Raw genomic sequence first — 27,592 nt, forward strand, 5'->3', positions numbered from 1 at the left:
GAATCTCAACGGAAACTGAATTTTGCGAGCACTCAGTAGAAAACAAAAAGCGCTCCGGTCCTTGTATTCGAGAAGAAAATATCAATCCTGAACGTTGTCATTCAAAGAATTTCCGTGGAACTTCGAATTATTTGCTCTCAAAATTCATTGTTTCGTTGTTGACTTTGTGTTTTTATAAACAGTTTCCGTTGGGACAGTATAGTCTTTTATGTACGTTGCTATAAAGTACTTACTTTTGATTGCTTGTTTACCCCAACCGGTAGTGATGCACTTCTCGCCCGGTTTCGGATCCTCGTTGGTTACACAAATAGGCTTAATGTGTTGCGCAAACTCTATTCTTTTATCCAACGCTAAAACCGCCATGTCGTTAGAGCCCGTTGATGGATTGTATTCGGGGTGTATATCAATAGACTTAACCCCGACGATTTGGAAAGGTAGCGGTTCACTATCTCGTCCTAGCTCCCATTCCCCACCTTTAACTTTCAAGTCATTGGGTGATACGCTATCCCAGCAAGATATGAATTTGAATTTTATTAAGATTTTCTTTCGCACGCAAATAAACTCTAGGCTTACCCCTTAACAACTGAGGCTGCTGTCAAGACAATTTGGTCACCAATAATAGCTCCACCGCCGAGTAAGGTCTTCGACGAATCTTTCAGAATCATTGCTTGCCATGGTATTTCCCCAAAGTTTGCGTCAACATCTTGGATACCCTGCGGTTTGGTATTCTAAAAGCGAGATACATACATACATATATAAGTTTATACGAGAAATTATTTTTACATGCGTGTACTAACCTTGTTTCTGGTTGCACATACACCAGCCAAGTTAATTGGCCATGGATCAACGTAATTGGCGTCGCGGCAACATTTGCCCGGCAAACCATTCTCGAGTGTGCAGTCTGTAAGGGGAACACGGAAAACCGATTCGGCCGATGTCACATCTATGGGTTGATCTATTATTACACCGATGCTATTGCAAAGATTTTCCGGTGTGCACTCCAAAGCAGAGGCACATTTGGATAAATGTCTTCGATTATCAAGTGGAAGTGACAAGATGTCTTCACCGCGCTGTGGGGGCGTAGGCTTCGGTATTCTTGGAGGCAACGCTGTTACAGTTTGGGTAACTGTATTTGAGGGTTGTCTAATATGGTAGTCGGATGGCGGGAGTGCAGGACTTGGTGGCAGATATGCATTCTGTGGTGTAGGAATGGCCTGTGATCGTGGAGTGGTTACACTTGGTGGTGCGGCTGGTTGGTACGAGGTCTGTGTGAATACTTGACGGGATGGTGTAGTACGTACAGGAGGTATATATTCGTTGCGCGGGGTTATGGGTTGCGATGTAGTAGGAAGTGTACTTGGGGGTAAATATTCCCGCTGTGGTGTTGTTGGTGGTTGACGAGCTTGAGTTGACGGTTGACGAGGTGGAGTTGATGGTTGATTATATTGTGTTGGTGGTTGGCGAGGCGGAGATGGTGGTTGACGAGGTGGAGTTGATGGTTGTTGAAATTGAGTTGGTGGTTGGCGAGGTGGAGACGGTGGTTGACGAGGTGGAGTTGATGGTTGTTGAAATTGAGTTGGCGGTGGACGTGGTAAATCAGGTCTTTGTGGTGTAGATGGGGGTTGATAGGGCCTACCAGTTGTCGGAATGGTGAACTTCACCTCCGGAGTTCGAAGAACATACCCATCATCAGTCAGTGTGGTGGAGGGTATTCGGCAGCAAATATCAGGAGAATAACAACGATTGCTCTGAAATGATGAAATGGGTATATATAATTTTTTTTTTCAATAAAAACAGAGTTTAACGCAGGTATTACAGACTTATTATTTCGGATAGTGATAGCATGAATTGGGATCAGTCACTTAAACCTTTTTTTTTTTATAGTACTTAGGGATCGAGGGGCTTTATGTTTGTGTATTTTGCTTGCTGTATTTTTACTTTTATTTATATGTACACGCACACACACATACTTCTCCATGAGTTTGTGCACATTCCTTCAATATGCATATGCATAGACGTATGTATGTATGTATATATGAATGTAGAAATAAAAATACCTCCTTGACATTTGGCATCATGGAGCGGTTTGTCGCAGAGATTTGCTTTTTAGAGTTTTATAAATGATCCATCATTTTGGGACAGATAACAAATGCAGTAATGACTTCAAGAAAGGCTTTTAATTTTCTTACTGTTTTTTTTTTTTTTTTGTTTTGTCATGTTCTGCGACAAGTTTTTACTTACAATAACTTACTCGCCAATTGATGTATACATTTGTATTGGTATGTATGTAGGTGTGCATGGATGTTTGTATGCTTGTGCATAGTATGCTGTCTGTACATGACAAGATTGAAGTAGGCATTTTAAGGTAATTTGTTAATAGGGGTTATTTTTAATGGCATTGCTAAATGACATCCAGCTGCTTAATGAAGTTGTTCAGAAGGTTTACAATGGTATGTACACAGGCATACAGACATACATCATACATACATGTGCACGTATGTGTTCATACAACCAAAACTCTCATATTAAAATTTACGCTTATCTGTCAGATGCTTGGGAGCATGCACTTCCATATGTATTTACATACAAACATACACGTATGCCAACATATTCATGTATGTAAGTGCAATAACAATAAGATGTTAATTTCATTAAAATGTGGTTTTTCGGTTTGGGGCCGTACATGCATAATAACTTGTGTAAATACCTGTACATACAAGCATACGTGTACAAACAGGCGCACAAAAGTATGTACTTAGAGGAGAATAAGGGTAATGATGCTGTCTATTGGCAGGTAATTTGACTTTTCATTGCGAACCTTGCAAATTTCTACGTCGATACATAAATGACGAAGTGACATGCATACATATGTACATATTACGCGTACGAGTTTATAAATAGCTAAAGGGTATACCCACATTACTGAAATTAAAACAGCAAAAAAATCAATGTTCAGAAATGGAAGCAACAGGTCTAATTAATGCATTCGATGAAATAATAGTGAACTTAAAGCTTAGCATAGCTTTTTTCATTTACAAACTTGCGAAAAAAATGCACGCCTATTTTGGTCGCTGTAGCCGAATGAGTTGGTGCGTAATTACCATTCGGAAGTGCATAGATTCGACAATTTTTTTCTAATAGCGGTCGCCCCTCGGTAGGTCATGGCAAATATCCGAGAGTATTTCTGCCATGAAAAAGCTCCTCATAAAATCCGTTTGCCGTTCGGAGTGGGCTTAAAATTGTAGGTCCCATTATTTGTGGAACAACTTCAAGATACACACCACAAATAGGAGGAGCAGCTCGGCCAGACACCTAACAGAAGGGTGCGCGTCAATTATTTATTTATTTTTATTTCGAAATCTTTTTCCCAAGAAACTTCCCATTTGCGCATATGGAAAGTGAAAGTGCCAATACAACATATATATTTTTTCTTTCTCTAAATTTAACTATTTGTCAAAAATCCTGAAATTGCATTTTATTCTACCATCAAAAATATTTCGAGGACGTGATTCACGTGCATAAACATACTTATTGAAAATACCTCTTAAGGGCTGGCTATGCATAATTAGCATAGGGCAAAGAATTCGACTGGATTTCTAATCATTCGACTGGATATTAATAAGACCTTTCACACTTTATCCATTTATTTTCTCAATGCATGTTAAGCTTTTCCATTAATTTTAACCAAGTCTAGAAGTGGTGCAATTGAATTTGAGTGAATCTACTCGAAAATATAAAACGTTTTGTACTGGGATTTTTGTAGCAGGTGTCTTAACACGGAAGAAGACGAAACAATTAGACACTGCCTATGTGAGTGTGAAGGTTTAGCCATAAGGAGACTTCGCACTCTTGGCAGTGCATTCTTACAGATGTAGCGGATAAGCGCATCTAAAACTAACGAAGCTTTGCTCGTTTATAAAAGCTACAGAATGGTTAGAAAGGAACCCATAGCGTAGGGATAAATTCCGGTGGTATCACAATGGATCTAGGACAGGTCTAAGTGTGCCATTACGACAACCACCCTGCCTACCTACGACACATATATGTATATGTAAGTGGCTGAGTGTATGCCGTTTGCTGAAAGAGCGTCATAACTCAAAGAGTGAAAAATTCAAGAAAGCTTTCCATTTACTATACTTGCCACTCAGTTGGCTATAGTGGGCATGCAACATGAAATGCTAAAAATTGTTTTGTTTAAAAGCCATCATTTCGCGGCAAGGATTAAAATTTCTGCTACGGAAAAGCTTATAATCTACAACTGTAGGTTTGCTCTAGAAGCTGCAACAAACACCTAACAAAAGTCGTACGATTCATCTTGTTACATATAAGGGCATATGTGTACATATATACATACATACATATGTATATAGAATAATATACCATCTGTGTGTTCTTCTCTATGCCGACTGCTTTATTCATGATTGTTCCAATTCAAGTATCTAATTTCTTTCGAACATGTCGCGCCAACAATATAATACATATTTCCTTTATGTACTTAATTGTCTTCAAAGTTGGCGCCATAAATGTAGCGAGTTGGTTTTTACCCTTCAATGAAGAGTGAATGGTGTCTACGATCATTCAAACAAAACAAGAAACGACCTAGACCTTGAGATGTGACGTCGTTTATTAGTATAGTTTAATGTTGGTTTTTATAAAAAGTTTATTAGTTTTATTTAAGTTAAGTTTAACGTTTAGCTTCAAGACAAAGCTACTTGGAATAGCCACTGCTTAAATAGATAGATACGAATACACATTGCGGTTTACTGCTCTTGGGGATGATGTAAGAAAATTACTTGAAAATAAATTCTATTTAATTACGTAAAAAATACACTTACATATCTACATATGTATACGAGTATATAAATATGCACAATTATGTATATTTAGCGTATCTATTTGTAGTAGAGTGCTTGATGCTTCTTATTGAAAAACGAACTAAATTAATTAGTTGTCAACTCATTCGCAGAGAATGGACGAACAATAACTTGAATGCGGAAACAGGAAAAAAGGTTAAAATCAAAATGCTTCTTGGTGTTTAGTATCCAGAGCATTCTTACGTTCACACACACATACGCATGTATGTATGTATGTACGTGCCTATGCACATAGACAATAGGAATCCAATCCACTGGGCTGTTGTACGAGTAGAGAACTGGGCCACAAGTAGACCACTGACCTCAATATGAATACACGCAAAAACATTGTTTTGTAAATTAAATTGAAATTTTAGAGAATTCTAAAAATATACGAGTGTATATTGTAAGATTTTGTTTGTTACACTAGTGGAGAGAAAAAAATTCTAAAATTCGTCTCCACTTTACATAAGAGTGGGTGGTTAAGTCCGCATATCAAATAACAGGTTTTGATTAAAAATTAGGGTTTCTGGGACGGAGTAATGATGAGCGATTAATGTTGGTCCCTCATGAGAGAGACAAGAGACCTTATTCTGTAACTTGATTCGAAAATAAATTTACTCGAATTCGGAGTTTTTGTACTTGGCAACTCTGATTCCGCATTTTCAATTATATTTTCGAATAGTTTATTTGATACATGAAAACTGGCAACTACAATATGTTACTCGAATTCCATGTCATTTCATGCTATCTTAAAAAGATGCAAGTATTTTAATAATTTATTATTAAATACAACAAGTTTGATCGTCAAATATTTGTTAAGCAAGCAAACTCCAGCACACAAAACAAGGCCAATTTGGAACATGGTGGGATTTATGAAATCGCATTCGCATTTGACAAAAGGCTACATAAAGTATGCTGATGCCCTAGAAATTTTAGAGTAACTAAGTTTTACTGTTGGGATCACTGCGGTAGTTCTTATAGGTGAAGATAGCACGTGAGCTACGCTTCGCAAAAGGTAATTGAAGGCTTCCTTGCAAAGTTGAAGCTGTAATTTCAAATGCATTGGCATTGACAAATTTATACCCAGTCATATTACATTTGCATGTTTGTATTTATCTACTTTGCGATAGTTCCATAATATTTAAGTGATTCCTATGGGATTTCTAGGATTTATTTCTTCGTTCATTTCTTGGTTCATTTACAATGCGAAATAATTCATTCCTTTGCTTTGTAAACTCCCTTTTTTTGTTTCGTACATTACTGAGTAGCAATTAGCACCTTGGAGCTGTATTTTGACGTCGTAGGGACGCCAATAATGGTTTAGGCTCTGAAATCCGAATGAAATTGAGTTCCATAAATAATGGACATGTCTTCGCTATCTATTTATTATTATTATTATTTTTTTTTTTTTTTAATTTAAAAATTGGAAAAAAGAACTACAATCACAATGAATTAAAAAGCATTAGCGGCTAGGCCATCATCTTCGCTATCTAGTAAACGAATAATATACCGAAATTAAATGTATGGGTAAAAAAATCATTAACTAGGCGCATGACTGGACTTTCTTGTGTAGCTGCACATATCTCAAAAAATTACTGAAGCCAAACCAACAAATATCGGTGTGTAATGTCAACTTGTGCTTTTTCAATTTTTATTTTCTTGGTGCAACAACAACATTTGAAAATACTTTGGCCATAGCCGTGTGGAAAGCCCCATAAGTTTGTAATAAAATATACAAGTATTGGACATCGGATTCGTCATTATTTCTATTTTGATAGAAGGGATAGAAGGAAGTAAAGACTCAGAATGAATGCAGGCGCATCTCTACTTGAGACTCAGCTACATAGCGCCAAGGAATTTAAGAATCGTGTATAAATATACGCGAAATTCCTTTTCATCATACGGGTAATGATACTCTTGTGTAGGCACAAAATGTAACTCAAGCTAATTTTGGATTGGGCAAGTGCGAACGGACAGTGATAAACGTTTTCGCGGTTTACAGCTGACCTCTTATACTCGTAGTAGTTCACGCTGCCAAAGTTGTCGGAGATGCTTTCAAGCTGGTACCCGCTGCTGCTTTCAACGACCTTGCAACGCATTTTTCGCATATTTTATTAACGTGCGTACACTTACACACACACATGGACACATATGCATATACCATACAACAACCTAAGCGGAATCCTCATGTTGGCAAAGGCGGCTCGTGACATGGCAATCGGTAGCTTGGCGAATAGCCATACATAGTCGGAATTTCTCAGTAAATTGGAATTTATCCCTCTTCACACTTTTGTAAATGAAGGAATGTTAATATTATAATATAGGTCTTACTTTGTTCAATTTTAGAGGTCTGCTTTTCCACACATATTTGTGCTTGTTTTAAGAGAACAACACCTTTCCGACATTAACAGTTTGTGGCTTTAAAATGCTCTCATATTCTTTTTCGCATTCCCTGAAATAATCTTTACTATTCCAATCGTCTACTCTTTGCTAAGAAAAAGAAGACAACATTAACCAAAATTTATCAAGACAACAAAATTCAGCAGGCGATGAAGGTATCAACAAAGTCTTCATCAACCTCATTTAATATATCATGGCGTCAATGACTGCATAACTAAGAAAGTGAGCTCCAAAAGACGGTAATGCAACTGATATGTTGCTGAAAGCCAGTTGCCGCAATTACTCGTACGGATATGTAGTTACGTACTCATATGTGGTCATTTGTCTTGCCTTCATTGTGTTTTGTTTTGGTTTTTGCAGTTGAACTGTATTGAACCTAAATTTGCACTTAGTAGTAAGAAAGAGAAACAACAACCAACAACCAAAAATCTGAATAACCGGAAAGGGAGAAAAAACAACATCTCTGTAACATAGGGCTGGGGAAATTATGCAATACGTATACAATGATACGAGTACAGTTCGAGTAATGTAGCAAGCCACCACATACAATGCCATGTGTACAAAAGTACGAACAGACCTACATACACACATACATAAATAAATACCTACATATCTACTCTCCGACACACTTGCAACTTACAATGTGCAGTTGGGTACAAATACAAAATAAAGTAGAGCTACAACAGCAATTATTGGATATACGCGGATGTCTTGCGGACAAAGGATGGTTTTTCGAAACTTATGAAATCAAATGTATTTATTTGCATCCATTTAATTTTAGAAATGCACTTTTTCAAAATAAGGTAAGGCCGGATAGAAAAAAATAAAAATAAATTGTGTAAAATATTTTTGTACTAATTTCTAAAAAAACTCACCTTGGTTTTTTGTACATATTCGGCTGAATCAATTTCTCCATTATTGCAGAAGCGAGATGGAACACAGTCGTGATCCTTTGAGCAAACGTCGAAGGGGCGTTGAGTTGTAGTTGGTGGTGCAGGTGGACGATATATACAGCACGTGTGTGTTGATGATTTACAGTTCTGGAAAAGTAAAAATATTGGGTATATTTTTCCCGCTACATATTTTTTTTTTCTAATTAATTATGGTTCATGAAAATTGAAAACCATTGAATAACTCACGACTCCTGAAAGTGTTTAAGTGATCAAGGGTTATATACCTTGTGTTGGACTAAAAAATCGAAAATGGCATATTCTAAAAGTACATCATCTTAAAAATATAAATTCAAAAAATTATAAAGATCGGAGCACTAGAACGAAAGTTACACACCGTGGAAGCGCGCGACCTTATTCATAAATGAAGTGCACGCAAAACTTTAGACGCGATTATCTCGAAGTCGTGTTTTTTGAAAATTACCGTCGCGGTGATCATTTTTTATGAAAAACTATTTGACCGATTTGCATACATTTTTTTTTAATTACTCGAAGTTACAACCTCGTGAATCTGAACGGTTCACTTTTTATAAATATTTCCATAGTTCGCTGGAATTTTTTTTTTAATTTTTCAACCCCTCAAAAATCGTTTTTTTGGTGCAGAGCGGGTTTCATATCGAGAAATTTTTTTTTTGGGTAAATGAACCGTTCAGATTCACTAAAAACATTTTTCTACAATACCCATTTAATTTTTTTGATTTCAGTTGAGCTGCTCATGCGCTACCGTGATCACCGCAAGCCTCTTCTAAAAAACGGCGTTTCGGGAGAGCTGCGATATCAACAATAAGTAATAACTTTTTTTAAAATAAAAACACCAAAATGTACTCTTCGAGAGTTACCCTTCAGTATGATATATGCCTCATTTGAATAAAAGTTCTAAAACATATTTAAAAAAAATGATGACAATCGTCCATTTTTTCGGGCTCACAAGGTATATACCCCTTAAGTAAGGGTAGCATTAATAACCTAATAATGAACAGTAGCATTAATAACCTATGGATCCTGCCATTGTGTGTATATCAAGAAAATATAAAATGAATATTTAGTCACATACAAGTCACTTGCAAAAAATTCTCGACGAAGGCCGCTTCTTTTCTTATATTTCATTTAAAACATATCAATTGCATTATATTGCATATCATCAAAAAAACTGTGACAAAATTTTCTGCGCATATAAAAGCACGCAGAAAATTGCTTTGGTGGTGTCACTTCAGAGCTCATGCCCAGTAAATATCTTAGTAGACGAAGTACCAAATTGATGGCGGTTCATGTATAAAAAAATACCAGTCTAACGGTTAGACGCGATAGAAGTGAAACCTTCCGTAAAACAAACTGAGAGAGAATGAGACGAAAGCAGCATTAGGAGCGGGATAATTATAGGTTCATTATAATATTGCTATAAAGTTCATATTTTATTTTCTTCATTTTATTATTATTCATCCTCAATGTTTTCAATTTCAACAAATGATACGAGTGGCTTATGATAGCTAAAATATGATACAAATGCTTTGGTTTCGATGTTGTCAACATATCTTTCAAATACCGCGTCAATTGTTGTTTTTGATCGTGTTGTCGATTCAGTGCGATTGTTACACATTTTTAAATTGAATGTTGTATTGAGAAAGTCAATTAAAGGAACCGCTGTGTCCAATGCAAAATTTACGTTAAACTCGCCACTTAAAATCATTGGAACTTTATCGTAATCTTTTCTAAGTATCCGCGATACTTCTGGTGTATACTTTATTAAATTTCTGTCGATATTCACGACACTTTTCTGCATTATTTTTCGGCATAATTGTGGTAAATATTTAAAAATGAAAATATTTACGAATATAAAAATACACACGCGGTTGCTATTATGAGCGTCCCCAGCAAAACCTGCGTGACCGGAACTCTAACACAATTACACATATGCACTCGTATTTGTTTGAAAATCGACTTTTTTTTTGGTTCTCCGTCACCTTTGGAAAATGTGTAAACAGTAAGCAAACTTTATTCAAATATTTTTCCTCATTTTTGCATCAGTAAAATTAAACAAACGCCGTAGCCGAATGGGTTGGTGCGTGACTACTATTCAGAATTCACAGAAAGAACGTCAGTTCGAATCTCGGTGAAAACACCAAAATTAAGGAAAACTATTTTTCTAATAGCGCTCACCCCTCAGCAGGCAATGGCAAAACACCGAGTGTATTTCTGCCATGAAAAAAAGCTCCTCATAAACATATCATAAAATAAAATAAAATAACTGTATAAAAAAATGTTTTTCTTGTGATTCGAACCAAGGATTTTGGATCGGAAGCTCACATTGCTATCCGCTCGGCTATCGCGCCATGCTGTCGGCGCTGGCCTAAAAGTTATTTAGTTCGTCGCTACGTTTATATCAACATATAATATAACGCTTCGTAGCCAAGAGTGTCGCTTTTTTCGTTTCATCGAGTCTGAAATCACTCCCAACGATTCTAAAGAAGTTTTCACTTCAAAAATTTAACAACTTATGAACAATTCAGTAATTTAAATTAATAAATGAATACACTTGAATTCGTATAAGTCTGTTTTATACCAGCTTACGTTAAATCGTAAACATTAATTTAAATCTTAGCCATTAAAAGTGTGGTCAGACTCTGGATTAAAATTAAAAGATAAAAAGACTAAGAGGAGTTTGGACTTTAGAATTTTGCGATTGTTTCCTATATTCAGAACAAACAAATTTAAATTTAAAACCGAAAATTTTTACTGCGTAATACGTCAGTTTAAAATTACTAAATTAATTAATTTTAAATTCTCGATGCCGAGTCGATGTAAAGTACACATACATTCATACATGCATAAAAAACCATGAAATTTAAATAGCCCAAACATTAATTTACAAAACACTATTACAAAATGTTTACATAACACCTACATACATTTAACTTTAAATATTGTTGAAAATTGATTGCTTAATAAATGGTTTATGTTTGGAATAACGATCGCCGTGCAGAAACGATTAAGCTCATCCATACATCTCTGTTTGCTTATATCTGAAGTACAGAGGAACTAATTCGTTAATAGGTTACAGCAATAAAAAAAAGCAATTTGAATAGGGTTAATTACGGAAAATATCTGTTTGATTACTGAATAATGAATTTTCAGTTTTCTCACGAACTTTACATCACCGCTGGCAATAAAAATAATGTTGAATAATATCGGCATTCAACGCTCGGTGTATTAAGTTATTGAAATATCCCTGGAAACGAGGTTATGGATGAATGAGCTAGAAAGCGGTTTTAATGGGTTCAAGCGCAGTATGGATCAATTGGGCAATAGAAGCGATAAAAAAAAAGAATATATGCCCATCATCTTTTGCTTACGAATCATGGCATTGCATATGGCGTTATGCAGCAGAATAGCTAACGGTAATTGTGAGACCTTCACCTTCCTACAACTATAGGAATGAAATGAACAGTAGAAGGCTGCAGTCTGGAGGTCCACTCTGAGTTCATTTCAATAAAAATCTCTGCAGCATTTGTTAATGGCACACAGTGGCTTTGACGTAGTATTTATTCTGAGTTTTATGACGCCTAGTTGCTACTTGGGCGTTCAGTTCTTTTGGCGCCATTATTTTCTAGCACACATGATATACCTATCTATAAATGTGCATATGTATGTACGCACACAAATTACTGATGTCAAAATTGCATCAAAATGTTGTTCGAGCATTTGCATCTGCATTTGTACTTACAGGCAATTTGGCAAACTATTGCTATGCATTTAGATATGGGCAGAAGCGTATTTGCTTTACTAGGGCGACCCATACATTCAGAAAGACATGCTAGATGACCTTAGAAATAAGCGAATCCAAATATTCAGAAAATGGAAATAATATACCAGGCGTCATTTTGGATGTAAGTATCTTTTAATTTTAATAATAACGAACATACACACAGACGGTTCCAAAATGGAAGAGGGTGTTGGAGCCACAGTATTCCGTTCGGAATTGGGCTATGAGCGGTCATACAAATTAGCGGACTACTGCAGTGTGTTCCAAGTTGAGATCTACGCAGCAACGAAAGCAGCAGACTTAACCACAGAGAACACTTTTCCGAACCCTTAAATAAACTTTTACATTGACAGTCAAGCAGCCATTAAAGCAATACCAACTGTAATGACAAACTCACACTGCGTACGACACTGCCGGAACAGGAAGGATGAACTAGGAACTGAGAAGCAAACTATATTTTATCTTTTCCCAGGAAAGAGAGTAAGCCTGCAGTGGGGATACTGACGGGACCCTGTCTCACTCCATCTGACGCGGCCAAACTGAAGCTAGTGCAGAACAATACATGCACAATATGTAACGAAGTCAACGCGAGAGGACCCCTTGAACACCTACTTTGCCACTGTCCTACACTTAGCAAAACACCAATAAATTGCTTAGGTTCTGCATCATTTTCAACATTAGAAAGTGTGGCAGATTAAAAGTTAACAGCTATTTCCCCAACTACAACAAAATTAACAATTAAAATTTAACTTTACTTTATATTTATACAGATATTAATAGTCTACACTAAATATTAGTTTGCGAAAAATTTTTGCGCAAATGGTTCAAAACTGTTTTGTGGTCGATCTTTAGCTCCTGGGTGGCGCTGCAACTACTAACAGGCAACTTCATGGTCAACTTCGAGTATTTCTGTGATTTTATCGACATTTTCCTTAACATCAAAAATACCTGAATGAATCGAGAAACCAAAATTGCACGTAATTAGCTGTTACAGTATCGGCACCATAAACACCATTCACAATTTGAGCGGCCTGGCTTGCATTTTCGCATTTATCAAAGGAAAAATGTAGAACGCACGAATTTCCTCTTTGTTGACTTCCATTTTTAACTCGCTGTAACTTACAACAGAATGGAGCAAACAAAAAACAGGAACAGAGTTTTTTTAGTGTGAAATGTCACCTTGGCAACTAACATAAACTTTAAGTTGTTCGAGAAAGTAATGGATTTTCTTTTCCTCAATTATCCACGTAATCTTGGGTATCGATCCATACTTATTTGGTAATTTTTGCACATTTTATGAATTAATTAAAATTGAGATGAGAGCCAAAAATTCTCAAGCAATATTTTCCTCCATATCGTTGAACTGCCCTAGTGAAGCATGCATACATACACATAGGTACATACATATTTGTACATGCGAGTATCATATTTGCAAGAGGTGAATATATCCGTTGATATGTGTTTATGCACGCAAGTATTTTTGTACGTGTGTTACTATTTGTGCATCTACATATTTGACAAGTTATGTAAATAAGTTACCACAATCACATTGACCCCAGAAACTATTTTGTGCCGCAGTGCTGCCCAGAAACGCTGACGCAAATTCAATAGAATAAGCAACGATTAATGTTCAATTGCCATTGGTGTTGGCACATGTCAGTTTTTCATAAAAAGCTATTGCTTCTTTATTCCACAAATGCTAATCACGTTAGATTCCATTAGTATACGAGTAAGTATTATGTATCTATGTGTATGTATGTGTATAGCTACATTCACATCTACATATGTACACAGATAGAAGTGCAAACAGATCGGCGGGGCTTATATTTTAATTTTCTCATTCTGGTTGATTCGATTCGAAATTATCCTCAGTAAATCGAATGAAATGTCTCATTCATTATTTTGTTATATCTTCAATCTTATAAGCGTCGGCCAAAAACAATACAAGCAGCCTTAAGATTTGCTGGTATCGAGCCAACATTGAACGCGACAATAGATTAAAATATAAAAAACTATGTATGTATGTATGTATACATATAACCGTACACATAACACATCTCGCTGGTTAATTTATTAGGTAATTGAAAATCTGAAAATCGTAAAAATAACTATTTGCTACTCAGTGGCCGCAAAAGACATACATACATATTTTGGTTGAATGTAGAAAAAAGCAAATCAGAATAATAGATTTGCGGTAAATGAAACGGTTTACTGAATCGTTTTTTTCTAAATCATTTTTACTTTTTAACGAAACTCTCATATCTCAGAAAAACTTTGATCGTTTCCCTGAAAGCTTGCATTCAAAAATATTTATTTTGAAGCAATTGCAAGACTCGAAAGAAAAAATTATATAAGTAAGTAGATATATACATACATTTGAGCCTTGCAGCCTTGCAATTATATTATAGGTTATGAGTATCGAGATATTTTTCTCTGCGTGATTGACTTATTTTACGGACTGATTCCTTTGTTCTAAGTCAGCGTGTTCCTGTACGTCGAAATAGCGACTTTCGAGCCGAGAAATTGCGCCTTTAGCTTTCCAAAAATCTGCGATTGGGGCACGTCGATTGTTGTGGAAACTCACGGTGAGACCTTGGTTAGTAGAAGCATTGTGAAGGTCTTAACTCTACGGAGATAGTTTGAAAGCATTAAGAAATGGCCCAAATACAAGAATATGGCTCGCAAGTCCGAGTGACGTTTCCTCACTTGCTCGCACCTATCCCAGCTGCAAAACAGGATGAGTATTGGATGGCATTGTGGCTAGCAATAATAATAATTATTATTATTAGTTGCTATCGCGCCGGCTTGGGCACACGGTGCCGAAGCAACTGTTTGCCAATGTTGTCTAATTCTCGCTCTCGTCTCAATTTGAGAGACTCGTCAATTTCTAAAAATTCCTCATTAAGGGTCGTCGCCAAGGTCTTTTAGGACGTCCCCTGCAGGTCGATCACTGTGGATTCGAATCCAGCGCCTTTCTACCTATGTCGGGCGCTGACTTGCGCAGTGTATGGCCAATTCATTTCCATTTTCGCTCTGGTATATAAATGTCTATTGGTTTTGTCTGCTTCGATCAAGGAGTTGTTCGTTTTATATCCACTTGTCGGGCCACCAGATATGGAGGATGGCCCTAAGACATCGGTTCGCAAATATTTCGCATGCGTACAATAGAAAGTGCTTAACATTCCAATTTAAAAAAACGTACGCTGAGGCGCTTTGTCAGCGGTTTGCAAAACCAGATCTTTTTGAGACTTGCAAAGGCTGTCTTGGCTTTTTTGTATCTGCCATCAAAGCAAAAAACGATTGCTTCACCGTCCATCGTGATTTGGCTTCTTAGACAGGTGAAGCTTTTGACATTTACAATAGGTTCTCCATAAATTGTGAACCTGTTTTGGAGCAAGGTGTTGATTTCCATGGCCTTTTAGTTCTTCCGACAAGTTTGCTCTGCATGTGTCACCCAAGTCATTGAAGGCGTGACGCTAAACAACGCTTTCGATACCAGCTCAGACAGGAGAGTTCTTTGGAATCCTATTATCTAGCTGACCGATCACATAGCTCTCTTATCACGGCATGGCGGACACAAGCAGAGCAAATTTAATGCTAGCAATAATCCTCTACATAGTTCTAACCGCAAAAAGATAAATATTGAAAGTTCGAAACTCACTCCCCTCATTTTGTGGTAGCAGCTTTATCTACTACACTGGATTATGACCTTTTGAAACCTGGTGTAACTATCACAAAGCTCATCACTAAGTAACTATGTAAGGCGTTTGAGTGGTGTATTCAGAGAAATAAATACGACAAAAATTTCATCGTCGTCGTCTGAAAAATAACACCTTTTTATGCGGAAAGGTTGCGTATTTCGATGGGCAATATTTTCAGGAATATATCCAAAAAATATTCAAACTTTGCAAGAAATATTTGTTTTCTATTTGTATCCGCTATCCATACGTTGAGATATAAATATCCTATTGTGTTTTTCTAGTTATGCCATGTAATAACAAATTCATGTTAAATTTATGTAAGTTTTAGATTTATGTAAATTTTAGATTTATGTAAAATTTTCTTTCTGCGTATTCATGGTGAAAAACACATGCAAAAGCACACACAAAATATATCTTTAAATACACCTGACTTACGTGCATATATTGTTCTTGTGTTACGGTAAATGTTCTTACCGTCAAACTAATCTCAAACGTCAACTGTTGGCGTTGATTTTACCCTTCAAAGTCGGTATCATTTTTAACTTTGCGATATCGCGCGGATTACTGCTTGTTTTGGTATTTTGGTGCTGTCTGACAAGCACTTGTCATATGTCGGATGGTGATTATGTAGACGGGTATACCATCGACTGCCGATTACGAGCAAGTTCTGATGACAAGAGGCTGTGTGGAGTTGAAAGCTTTTGCTTTTGAAATCGCTAATTAAAATGTTTATTAACTAGAATTTATGCCTCTCTGGCTTAATAGAGTAACATCAAGTTTTTCAGTATTCGAACTACACGTGGCTATATAATATTGCTTTATATATATATATTATATATGCATAACGTATCCGATACTGGTGCTAATGGTGGCTAGTATTAGTTAGTATTCTTCTAATATTTGTATTTACATGATGTAACATAGAATATTGGAATAAAAGAACGTCCGGACTGAATTACATACATATCCGCAAAAGAGTAATTAAAACCCTTTTAAAATTCTTTTCAACTTCTTGTATACATATGCGATTGTGCTCGCTTCAATTCATCTATTTTGGAAGGAAATATGGTATTAAAATTAAATATGCAAAGGTTTCATACATTTGCTGCGTTGATCAAAAGCAACCAATTCAGAATTTTAATAGTTTTTTAATAACAATATTTGCTTAGCATTTTATATTGGTACTTTTGATTGCGCTAGGGTATATGAATTTCAATGCTTTATTATTTAATTATATATTTCAATATATTGACCGCGAGTTGTAAGGCCTTGAATATGCAATTCCGTGACATAGACGAGTAAAATACTCAAAAATAAGCTTCACATGGAAGTCATTACGTCTTCCACTTCTATTATTTATCGTTCAAATACAAATTACAAAAATATACAATGTTTCATATTCACTTCGCCCAGAAGGGAAGTGCGCCCTTCTCTTCCACGTCAGTCGATGTGGCGCCTAACTGATCTCTCAATTTAAAACTTATGATAATTTAAATTCATACAGCGACCTCAATTAAAAAGCGATAACCCATTAGTCCGACTACATCGCATCTCTATAATATTAGCGTAAATTTTCAAAGAAACGAAGGGTTTTTAAATTTTAAGGAAAACATTGTAAATGTGACCACCAACTAGTCATTTGCATATATTAGTTTGGTGAAAAAGCAAACGATCAATTTCCCGGTAGATGGCTGTAGTGATCGATAGCCAAGGTGATATTTCACACTAAAAAGATCTTTTGCTGTTTTTTGTTTGTTCTATTCTGTTGTGAGTTATGGGGTGTTAATAATGGAAGTCAACAAAGAGAAAATTCAGTGCAGTTTACAGTTTTTCTTTGAAAGGCGAAAATGCAAGCCGGGCCGCTCAAATTGTGAATGGTGTTTATGGTGCCGATACTGTAACAGCTAATTACGTGAGGTTTTGGTTTCGTCGATTCGTACAGAAATACTCGAAGTTGATCATGAAGCTGCATGTTAGTAGTCATACCCTCGCCGAAGAGTTAAAGTTCGACCATAAAACGGTTTCAAACCATTTGCTCAAACATTATACGGAAAAATATTGGATTTATTTTATAATAATATATAAAAACTAATAGATACATATGTATATTACATATATAGGAATAGTGCATAGCTTCTCTTTATATCCTTTGTTGAGATAAGTTTTTGTGGACTGTAGCCTTTTCATTTTTAAAGGTAACGGAATTTATAAAAAATCGGCTAAAAAGTCACAAAGCGTAGGCATTCGGCTGGTCTCGAATTGTATGCTATCTGTGAATATGAAATATCAAATAATCGATAATACGGCGCAATTAGCTTTTGTGTAACTACTATTCGAGAGGGACAATATTAAGATGCATAAAACAAATTGGAGTAGCGACTCAGGCAAACATGTAAAAAAGAAAGCACACCCAACCCAAATCTTGCAATGATATTTCATCTGCTTTGAATTAGTTTAGATGGCGGAAAAGTGGCATTTTGATATCACATATCTCTAAGGAGCATGTCTGAACTAACCAACCGGATCAATTGATGAAATTGAGTTTACTTTGAGTACTCAAAGACGGTGAATGGATGTTCCTTTATGGTCATAATTGGGCCAAATGAGTTTGTCTCTTCTGCAGTCTGTTATCAGATGGCATCTATGACCTGGTTGATAAATATAATTTGTTATACTTTTGATGTTGTTAAACTTATTCCATATGGATTAAAATAGCTAAACAAGTAAGTTTATAAGGCCATGACATAATAAATCAATACTGTTTCGTTTTATTTATTTATTTTTTTGTTTTTTTTTTTGACCGCTGACTTTATCAAAATGGGAAATTTTTTATTTGAAAACTACTCAAGGTCATTATGTTGCAGATTTCCGTAAACTCGAATTTTATTAATGAGTACTAGGAAATCGCGGATACCTTATGAACCGGATGATCCAATTTAAATATGTATTATATTTTCGCCTGGCCTTAAACTGCGATAGTTTAGTTGTGAGAAAAACTGAATTACATTTAGCCAGTGCTTGTTTGCCATGAGAATTGAATTGAAAATTTAGTTTTTGTATATTACCATTCTCATATTAGGCATTCAAAATGGAAAGACGTACATTTCAATTTCCCAACATTCGTCATCGTCCATTAAAAATATACACCGCGTACAGTAAAATCGCACAAATAAATTTCTATTGCAATTGAGACCATTTGCTAAGCATCAACTGGTGATCCGAATAGCGTGGGCATTTCCTAATGCATGAATTGGAACGAGTTGCACAAACTGAAAATGTATAAGTATTTCTCACAGTGCTTTGGAAAGGCTAATGTTTCACACAAATTAAATGTGTGAATCAAAAACACAGTTGAATTAGCAATGAAATTACAAAATATTTATATATTGTACTTTGAGATTTTCTTAAGGCATAGCTTGAACTTAACAACCTGTTGGCACAGGGTTTTTTGTTGATATGCAATAATAGAAACGCAAATTACTTTTTAACAACAATGGCAATTGCTTCATTACAAAGTCAAGTTTAATTCTCGTTGACTTCCCTGTTCACATTATTTTCGTTTGCTCGTTTGTTAAGCAAATTGCCTGCTTCAAAAAAACCATGAATCTACACTTAAAGCAATTCCCATAAGTGGCATCGCAACAAAATCAAAAAAGAAAGAAAAAACTTAAAAAAAAGCCATCAGCGCCTACGAAAATGCCCGCCAACATACTTTTATTTAAGTAAAACATATGAACACTTGGAGAATAGTAATATTTGTATAAGTGGGCATACATACATACATACATACATATGAACATATGAACATTTGTATTTATTAATCATGCATGTAAGTAGGTATGTACTTGCACAAATCATGGATGGATACTAAACACAAAATGCTTACTACACTACGCTTTTGCTCTTGTTGCTTGTGCGCCGAGTTAGCCGACGTCAGATAACTGCAAGCGTCAATTGAGCCTCAATTCTACACAGCGACCAAATAGTATAACTACATTATGCATAAGAGCTTGCTCTTATGTACAGGTACAAGCGTGTAATTCATGTATTCATAAATCGATACAAACGTGTGTACATACATATGTATATGCAAAGAACAAGTTCGCAGCTGAAGTCTTTCGTTTACCCACAACACGGACATACTTCAAGTTGTTGCGAAAGCAGCATTTAAATACATTTTTGATTAAAAATCATTGAGTAATAATTTTCAAAACTATTAACCTCTAAAAACAAATAGCATGACCGATAGAGGGGAATTTCAATGCAAGTAAACTTTTAAGTATGCACATAAATACAGGTACATGATGATGCCCACTAATAATATATACTCAGAGGTATTTAAATCCGCATCACTTACTTGAGCCTTTTGCGCTGGGTTTGCGAAATAGCCATCGGAGCACTGGCTCTTCAAAACGCACTGTTTGCCTGCGGAACACTTCAAAACCTCTTCAGGTGGTAAATAAGTGGGGCCTTGGAAGGGCGATGCTTGCCGACTTATAATTGCATGCTCCAAGAAAATATTTGATACAGGATTAATCGCGTTCGATTTACTTGGATTAGCTTTAATGCCGTTATGGTATTCGCCATTAAGAAACATGTTGGACGAATATTGTGCGAGAGTGAGTCCACAGCATAACGTGACCGAAAGGCCAAAGAAAAGCCGTTGATGCGCTAGCATTTCAAATTCTATTTGACTTGATTAAGCCGTTGAAGTGGAGTTGCAGTAACTGTAAATAAAAAATAAATAAGTGGGTTATTATACTTAATACCATTTTATGCGAGAATAAACATGTAGAAAATTAGTAACGACTATGTTTTGCGAAGGCAAAATAATTGAAAAGCATAAGAATAAAATTATTTAATCGATCAGTTAATAAAAATTCTAAGTTTAGATAAAATTTACTATATTAATTTGTTTATTTTTTCTCCTCCTTAAGTTTTAGTAAATTTATTTGCATATACTTTTTTTTATTATTTATATCTTCTCTTGACTCAGATTTTGCAGCCCTACTATTTACCCAAACAGCTATACATGTACAAGCACCTATTTACCTAAAGAACACACCCTCGTAGTTGTAAACAACCGGGGCTTTGGTAAAGCACAATTTTCTTTCACAGTGTTTTTTTATTTTCTTCCATATTTTAAATTAACTATAAATTTAATCATAAAATGTTAAAATAAAAATAATAATTTAAACAAAAAATATAATTTATATGTAAATAAAAGTATACTTAAGGTATATCAAGTTGGCCGCCTCAAGGCGAGTGAAAGAAACAGTTATAGAGAGTAGAAAGTGAAGAGTTGGAGTCTCTAATGATTGACAAGTCGAGTGGGCGAGTACTGCTGGGGGCAACTGCTGGGGGCAACAGCTTATTATAAAAGTAGTACGGGCTTTTAGTAAATTTTTCCTAAGTCGGTTAAGAACTAAATTACTAATATATGTGACAGGTGAATGAAAAAACAAATAAATAGCGCAACTTTCTTACAAACAAACAAAACTAAAAGCAGACTGTGAAAGTATTTAAATGCCTAAACTGGATTATCTGCATATTCATTTTTTTAAAACTGAATACGTATTTCTATTGTAATTACCAAATACTTCTATACACACTTCATTACCGACGCTGCTTCAAAAATGTAATAGTATTATATTTCAAAAAATAGTAGCGCCTAGGCAAGCCAATAAAATACTCATCATAAAGACCATTTGCTGCCAGAAGCCCTAAACACAAATTAATATAACTTGAAAAAAATGTTTGCTTAAAGTTTCTAAAGTTATACCCGCCACACTCTTATTATTGCATACTCACTTATGTTTTTAGTAATTTTTTTCTTGCATGAACAATTCAAGCGACGACCAAAAGAGTGACAGATTAACTGCTAAAAGTGGCAGGAGGTAACATACATCTTGGTGAGAATCAAATAAGGTGTGAACGCTTCAAACGTCAAGACTGGTGTTAAACAAGAGTTTCCAAATGTTTTCAACGTTATCAGTTACAAACATATGCCGTTGTGTACAAGCACAGGCATACAAATAGGTATACATGGATATGTATAAACATATGTACAAGCAGCTAACTTCTTTTTCTGCCAATATTTTTTCTTTTGAATGAAGCTCATAAATCAAACGTTAAGCGTCAGTTAATAGACTATCACACATACGTCACCACATATACAAATGCACATGCCTGTCTATATCAGTTGGTTTCATATGTATGGTACCTGTATGATTATGTATGTAGATACTTTTGGAGTATTAACATTAATGCTTACAATTTTAAGTTCTGGCTACAAGCCAGGGGCGAGACAGCAACTTTTTATTTCCTTGAGATCTAAAAGGTTCAGGTTGCTCTTTGGATATTTGCTCGTTTTACTGAAATATTATATGACGAAACTAACAATGCAAAAGCTTGCAAGAGATTGACAATTAACAAAAAGAAAATTTGCTAACAAAACAAACAGAAATTTATTTGTAAGAAACTATAGTATACGAGTATGTAATACAAGCGCCAATATATCTATGTATGTATATGTATATATGTATATGTGTATATATACGAATAATTGGTGTTGGGCCAAATTTGTTGTGCGCGCCTTAGTGTTGTTCTGTTCTACGAATGGGGAGACTATAGTATATTCCGCTTTAGACTTACACTCGGAGACTTATCCTTGCCTGCCGAGCGGCGGTTGTCGCTTTGCATCACAATTTGTTAATGTGTATTAAAGTTTTCCTAATTTAGTCTCAAGTTGCTCTAAATTGCTTGGAAAAAACTCTTATAAAATTCCATTTACCACTAATATTGTCTTCGAACATGAAACAACAACAACAATGTTGCAATTTGAGAGTCAAATGACGCATAACTTAGAAATAAATTAATGAAGCTTTTCGAGTATTTGCGTGGAAAATTTTACCCCTCTAACGACCGTGCAAACTAAACACTTTTCCGATCTTTAAAAATAGTGGGTAGGAAACATTGGATTAAATGGATCCACAAAAATATGCGAAATCAAATTTAATTTAGATCAACTTTTGACGAAATGAGGACAACTTCAGTACACTGTAAAAAAAGTGTGACGGTTCAGGGGCAAAGCAGGATAGGTGCTACAATATTCCACAGCTCTTCCAATATTCTACAACTTCCTCTCTCATTATTGCTATACTGCATTATTGTTTTTTTTTACTGCTGCACAGTGCTAATAAATCATAAATTAAGAAAGAATATATGAAAATAATAATATGAATTATTGTTTTGCCTTTTTTTTAATGATACTTATTATTACTATGGCTGCAGCCGTAACCGAATGGGTTGGTACGTGACTACCTTTCGAGATTGCGTAGGTTCGAATCTCCGTGCAGAAACACCAAAATGATAGAAAAAGTTTTTTCTAATAGCGGTCGCCCTTCGGGAGGCAGTGGCAAACCTCCGAGTGCATTTTTGCCATGCAAAAGCTTCTCATACAAAATATCTGCCATTCGAAGTCGACCCTCCATTTGTGGAACAACGTTGAGACGCACACCAAAAATGGAAGGAGGAGCTCGGCCAAACACCTAATAGAATTATGAACAACCAAGAACTGAGTTATGTTTATTTATTTGTTCATTTAATTTAGAAACACGAAGGTTCTTACTGGCTTTTGCCCTAGTGATAATATAATATTCACAATAATATTAATGAAATAAGAAATAAAACAAGCCAAACCTAAAATACAGTTTGAATAAAAAGAATACGATTATATTAGCGAATTAAATGATGCAACAAAGAAGAGACTTGATTTTTAATTATTGTAAAATCCAACGAAATGAAATTCGAAATCTCATTAAATTCGCCACAAGCCCGAGCAACAGGTGCATAGGACTCGAAATTCGTTTTGAATATCTTGAGTTAAAAAGGGTAAGGTGCGTTGTAAAAGAAACGCACAATCAATGCCACCTTGAATTAAATTAAACATAAAATAAAGCGATAGAACCGCACTCAAGCGCCTTCAATCCAATTAACAACAAGCTGGAACTATAAGCAGGATATGGGACAGACAATTTTAGAGATCTTTAGGCATATTTAAGAAATATCTTTTGTACTCATTCTATTCTTGTGATATTAAATTGGTGATAAGGTCTCCATGGCATATTTAGAAGCATATTCCAACCTAGATCGAAAAAAAAACGCGCTAAACATTAAATTCATCGAGTAAGGGTCTGAGAAGTTTCGACTGTGACGTCTGCAAATCCCAAGACCGAATATAACTTTGACATAATAGAATTGGTATGTCTGGAGAATGAATGACGCAATGAAAGAAGTGGCAAAAAATACTCCAACGTCTTTGATCTCATCAACAGATTCGAGGACATTATAAGTTTCCCGAATTGAAGACATTCACACATACACATGTGCATTTCACAAAAAACTAAAGCGGACTTAGCTCTTTCTACCAGCCATGCAATAAGCTACTGGATTCTACTAAAAAATTTAACTCTCAATCATTCATAACCGTAGCTTAAGAATCTATTTTAATAAAGGTTGAAGAAAACTATAAAAAAATGTTTATTGACCTAAAACAAAACCTGCTAAATTCAAATAAGTGGCTTTGTAAAAAATCCACGGATATATAGTTTTAAGTAACAATTAAAAATTCCACAACTAGAATTTGTTTAGTATTTTAATAATAATAGCTAATAAAAAATTAACTTGGAGGAATTAATTAAATACAACAAAAAAAAAAAAATAAAAATAAAAATAATCAAATTCAGCTATTCTGCCAATTCCTCATTATTTTCATAATAGCAAAAACAAGATTGAATGCCAAAAGAGTAGTCACACATACTTATAGACTTAGATACTTGGAGACTAGAATAAAAAGTGTGAGGTTTCTTATTAAGTCAAACTTAAAAATAACTATGCATAAATCCATTGGTATGTAGAACTTTGTATCCATGCGTACAAAAGAATATGGACACCACAGTGGTTACTACATTTGGCAAGACAAAGCAAAATTTACGTTTGAATGTAGATTATGTATTTGAAATGAGTAGATGAGTAGGAATCAGAGATTGTTTACGATCTGTTATTATATTTGAAAGTTAAGCACAGCCATCAACTTCACACTTTATAATTATGTACACACACGCACATATATTTTGCTATTACACATACGTGCACATATGTAGGGGTGCTTATTTGTGTGAGTTTGGCGGCGGAATAAACAACTCGCAGGTTGATTTATTAAGGTAAATTAATATTTAAATTTTTAAATTCCAGTTTCGCAAAAAGTTTCAACTTTCTATTTCTATTAGGATGGCTTTAAGGGAAAACCTCTTTGAATCGTATAAGCAGCACATTAATATTAAGTATAACACACACATGCATACATTTACATATATATTTGTATATCCGTTATACAATGTTTTGCTATTATACTAACTATGTTAGTGTGTATTCTTTTGACAAAACCAAAACTGGAACTGTCCTTAGCGCACTTCTTATAAGTCTTTATACTCTTTCTGAAATTACAGCGTCGCCAGCTTTTGCGCCTAAATTTAGGACTCCCTTATTTCTGAAAAATCTTATAAATCTCAGTTTGCATTCTGTAGAACCGAGAGGGCATGATGAGATACCTAATTTTTGCACTTCATTTGTATGTCGAGCTCGTAAACTTCGTCTATATCAAAATTTTAATCCTGAGAAACAACTAACAAACATAGAACTTAGCTGAGGTATAAACTAGACTTGGTCAATTTCCACCACCAATCGAATTTGCGCTGTTTTTCATATGTAAATTTTTAAGGTTTCGGAATAAAGACACAACTCAAAAGGTGATCTTGTTAACTGATTCGGTATTTGTCATTCGGTATCAAATAACAGTCACGTTCTAGTGAGATAATATAACAGTTATCTGTAAATTGTTCAATCTACCTAAACGCAGCAATAAAAAGATGAATACCTAATAATGCGTATGCGAGAACGATCGAAAATACTATTTGCAGCTTTTCATGTTCACACGGAAATGATTTGGGCACTCTACCTGCACAAGGACAAAATCGTTTGGTTTAATGACGTTCCAAAATAGAATATATATGTATATAATTGGCGCATGCACCCTTTTTTTTTGTGTTTGACCGAGCTCCTCCTCCCATTTATGGCGTGCGTCTTGATGTTGTTTTACAAATGGAGGGACCTACAGTTTTAAGCCGACTCCGAACAGCAGATATTTTTTTGTGAGGAGCTTTTTCATGACAGAAATCCACTCGAAGGCTTGCCTTTGCCTGCCGAGGGGCGACCGCTATTAGAAAAACTTTTTCTTAAATTTCGTGTTTCACGAGGACTCGAACCTACATACGTTCTACGTTTTTCCGAATGGTAGTCACGCACCAACTTATTCAGCTACGGCGGCCAAAATTGAATATAATTCCAAAAATAATTCGTTTATATTTCATTATAGACTCAAACTGAGTTTGCTGGGAGGACGTTAAGGAAGATTTCCCCTTTTTGATATGTGAAATTTCAAGTTTTAGCCAATAAGTATGAACGAGTGTGAAATTAAATGATCCCAGTTGCTTTCAGCTGAAATAAGGGCCATCCTCTATGGCAAATATATGCAACTACTGGTATTGCACTCATTTCAAGATGTACCTACATACATATGTACGGATTATTACTTGGATGCTTCCCATGTTAACGTACATACCTATTTTACGTAATTTAATTTAATATATTTAATTTTCTTATTTCACTTTGACACAAAATTGAGTAAATTCATAGAGAATATGTACGTATGTATGTATATATATGTACAGCAAAAACACTATGAAATAAATACTTTCTAGCCACACTTTTTGCTTTTGTAAACATGCATATTTAATACAAATGTACATAAGTAAATATTAATTGAAATAAATGATTTGTGTGCAACAATTCATGCGCACGACCTTTTTAACATTAATTATAAACAATTAGGCAATTTATTTGTGTATTTTATAATAAGTCCTTGAGCAGTCACTTTGTCAATATGATGGCGGTATCGCCTTTGTGATATCCTTTTGCAAACGATATTCAAATAAATTAGAGAGTGCGCCGCCCGCTTTGCTAATTGTGCCTACAAATATTTTAATAACTGTATCGGACCTTCTGCACTGAAACATTGATATCCGTTTTATTTCTTATTTTTATTTTATTTTGTACTTCAGCTCAGTTTTCAGTATTCATTTTAAACATCATTTGCGACCGTTAATTATTCGTCTTTTGTACATTTATGTATATTAAATTATTATAATATGTACATTATTTGAACAACGAATTGAAATTTTTAAATTTTGAACTCACTTGATTTAATTTTTTTATTTATTTATTTTTTATTTTTTTGTTGAAGCGAAAATGTTTATTAAACTATAGCACAATCGCACAATTAGAGAACTTGTATTCGTTTGTATCAATATTTTCGTAAGATCAGCCTTTTATACGCCACAGTGAATTTTTGTGGGTGAGCAACGCTCACAGTCTGCATCATCTTTTGACATGCCACAAGTTTTACGGCACCGAAAATGCCAGAGTTGGGAGACTAAGCCAAAACGACATCATTGAGTGGTATAAACCACTTATTCAGGCGACGAAAATCATTCGCTCCAAGTAGTATTGTTGGTGACAAATCGTAAACAACTTCATAAGCCACCGTGCACTCCCTCTCGCTCTCTGTATATTACGTACTCGTAACAGTGGCTGTAGTGGCTGTATTGGCTCTCTCTTGATGAGATTCCAATGGCAGAGACTCAAAGATTTTCTTACATACAAATACAAATATCCATTGAGCAAACCATTTACATTAATTAATCTGTTTTACGGATGCCTTGCAAGCGAATTCCACAAATTATGTAGTGTAGTTATGTACGCGCATATACATAGGTATACATAGGTAGTATACGCGTATATTTGCAA

At 35.2% G+C, this 27,592-nt stretch overlaps 1 protein-coding gene across 1 annotated transcript in view; it reads right to left on the reverse strand.

The window, feature by feature from the left end:
* Nucleotides 1-27,077, reverse strand: part of LOC129245321 (inactive serine protease scarface) — a 28,259-nt gene extending 1,182 nt beyond the window's left edge. The window contains exons 1-6 of the mRNA XM_054883405.1: nt 26,984-27,077; nt 20,025-20,394; nt 8,132-8,296; nt 798-1,748; nt 574-728; nt 234-502 (exon numbers count right to left, since the gene is read on the reverse strand). Of these exons, the coding sequence (XP_054739380.1) occupies nt 234-502; nt 574-728; nt 798-1,748; nt 8,132-8,296; nt 20,025-20,345 (1,861 nt within the window). The 5' untranslated portion in view covers nt 20,346-20,394; nt 26,984-27,077. The remainder of the gene's footprint in view (nt 1-233; nt 503-573; nt 729-797; nt 1,749-8,131; nt 8,297-20,024; nt 20,395-26,983) is intronic.
* Nucleotides 27,078-27,592: the final 515 nt, after the last annotated feature.

This window comes from Anastrepha obliqua, chromosome 4 (genome assembly GCF_027943255.1).
Source record: "Anastrepha obliqua isolate idAnaObli1 chromosome 4, idAnaObli1_1.0, whole genome shotgun sequence".
Lineage (NCBI taxonomy): Eukaryota > Metazoa > Arthropoda > Insecta > Diptera > Tephritidae > Anastrepha > Anastrepha obliqua.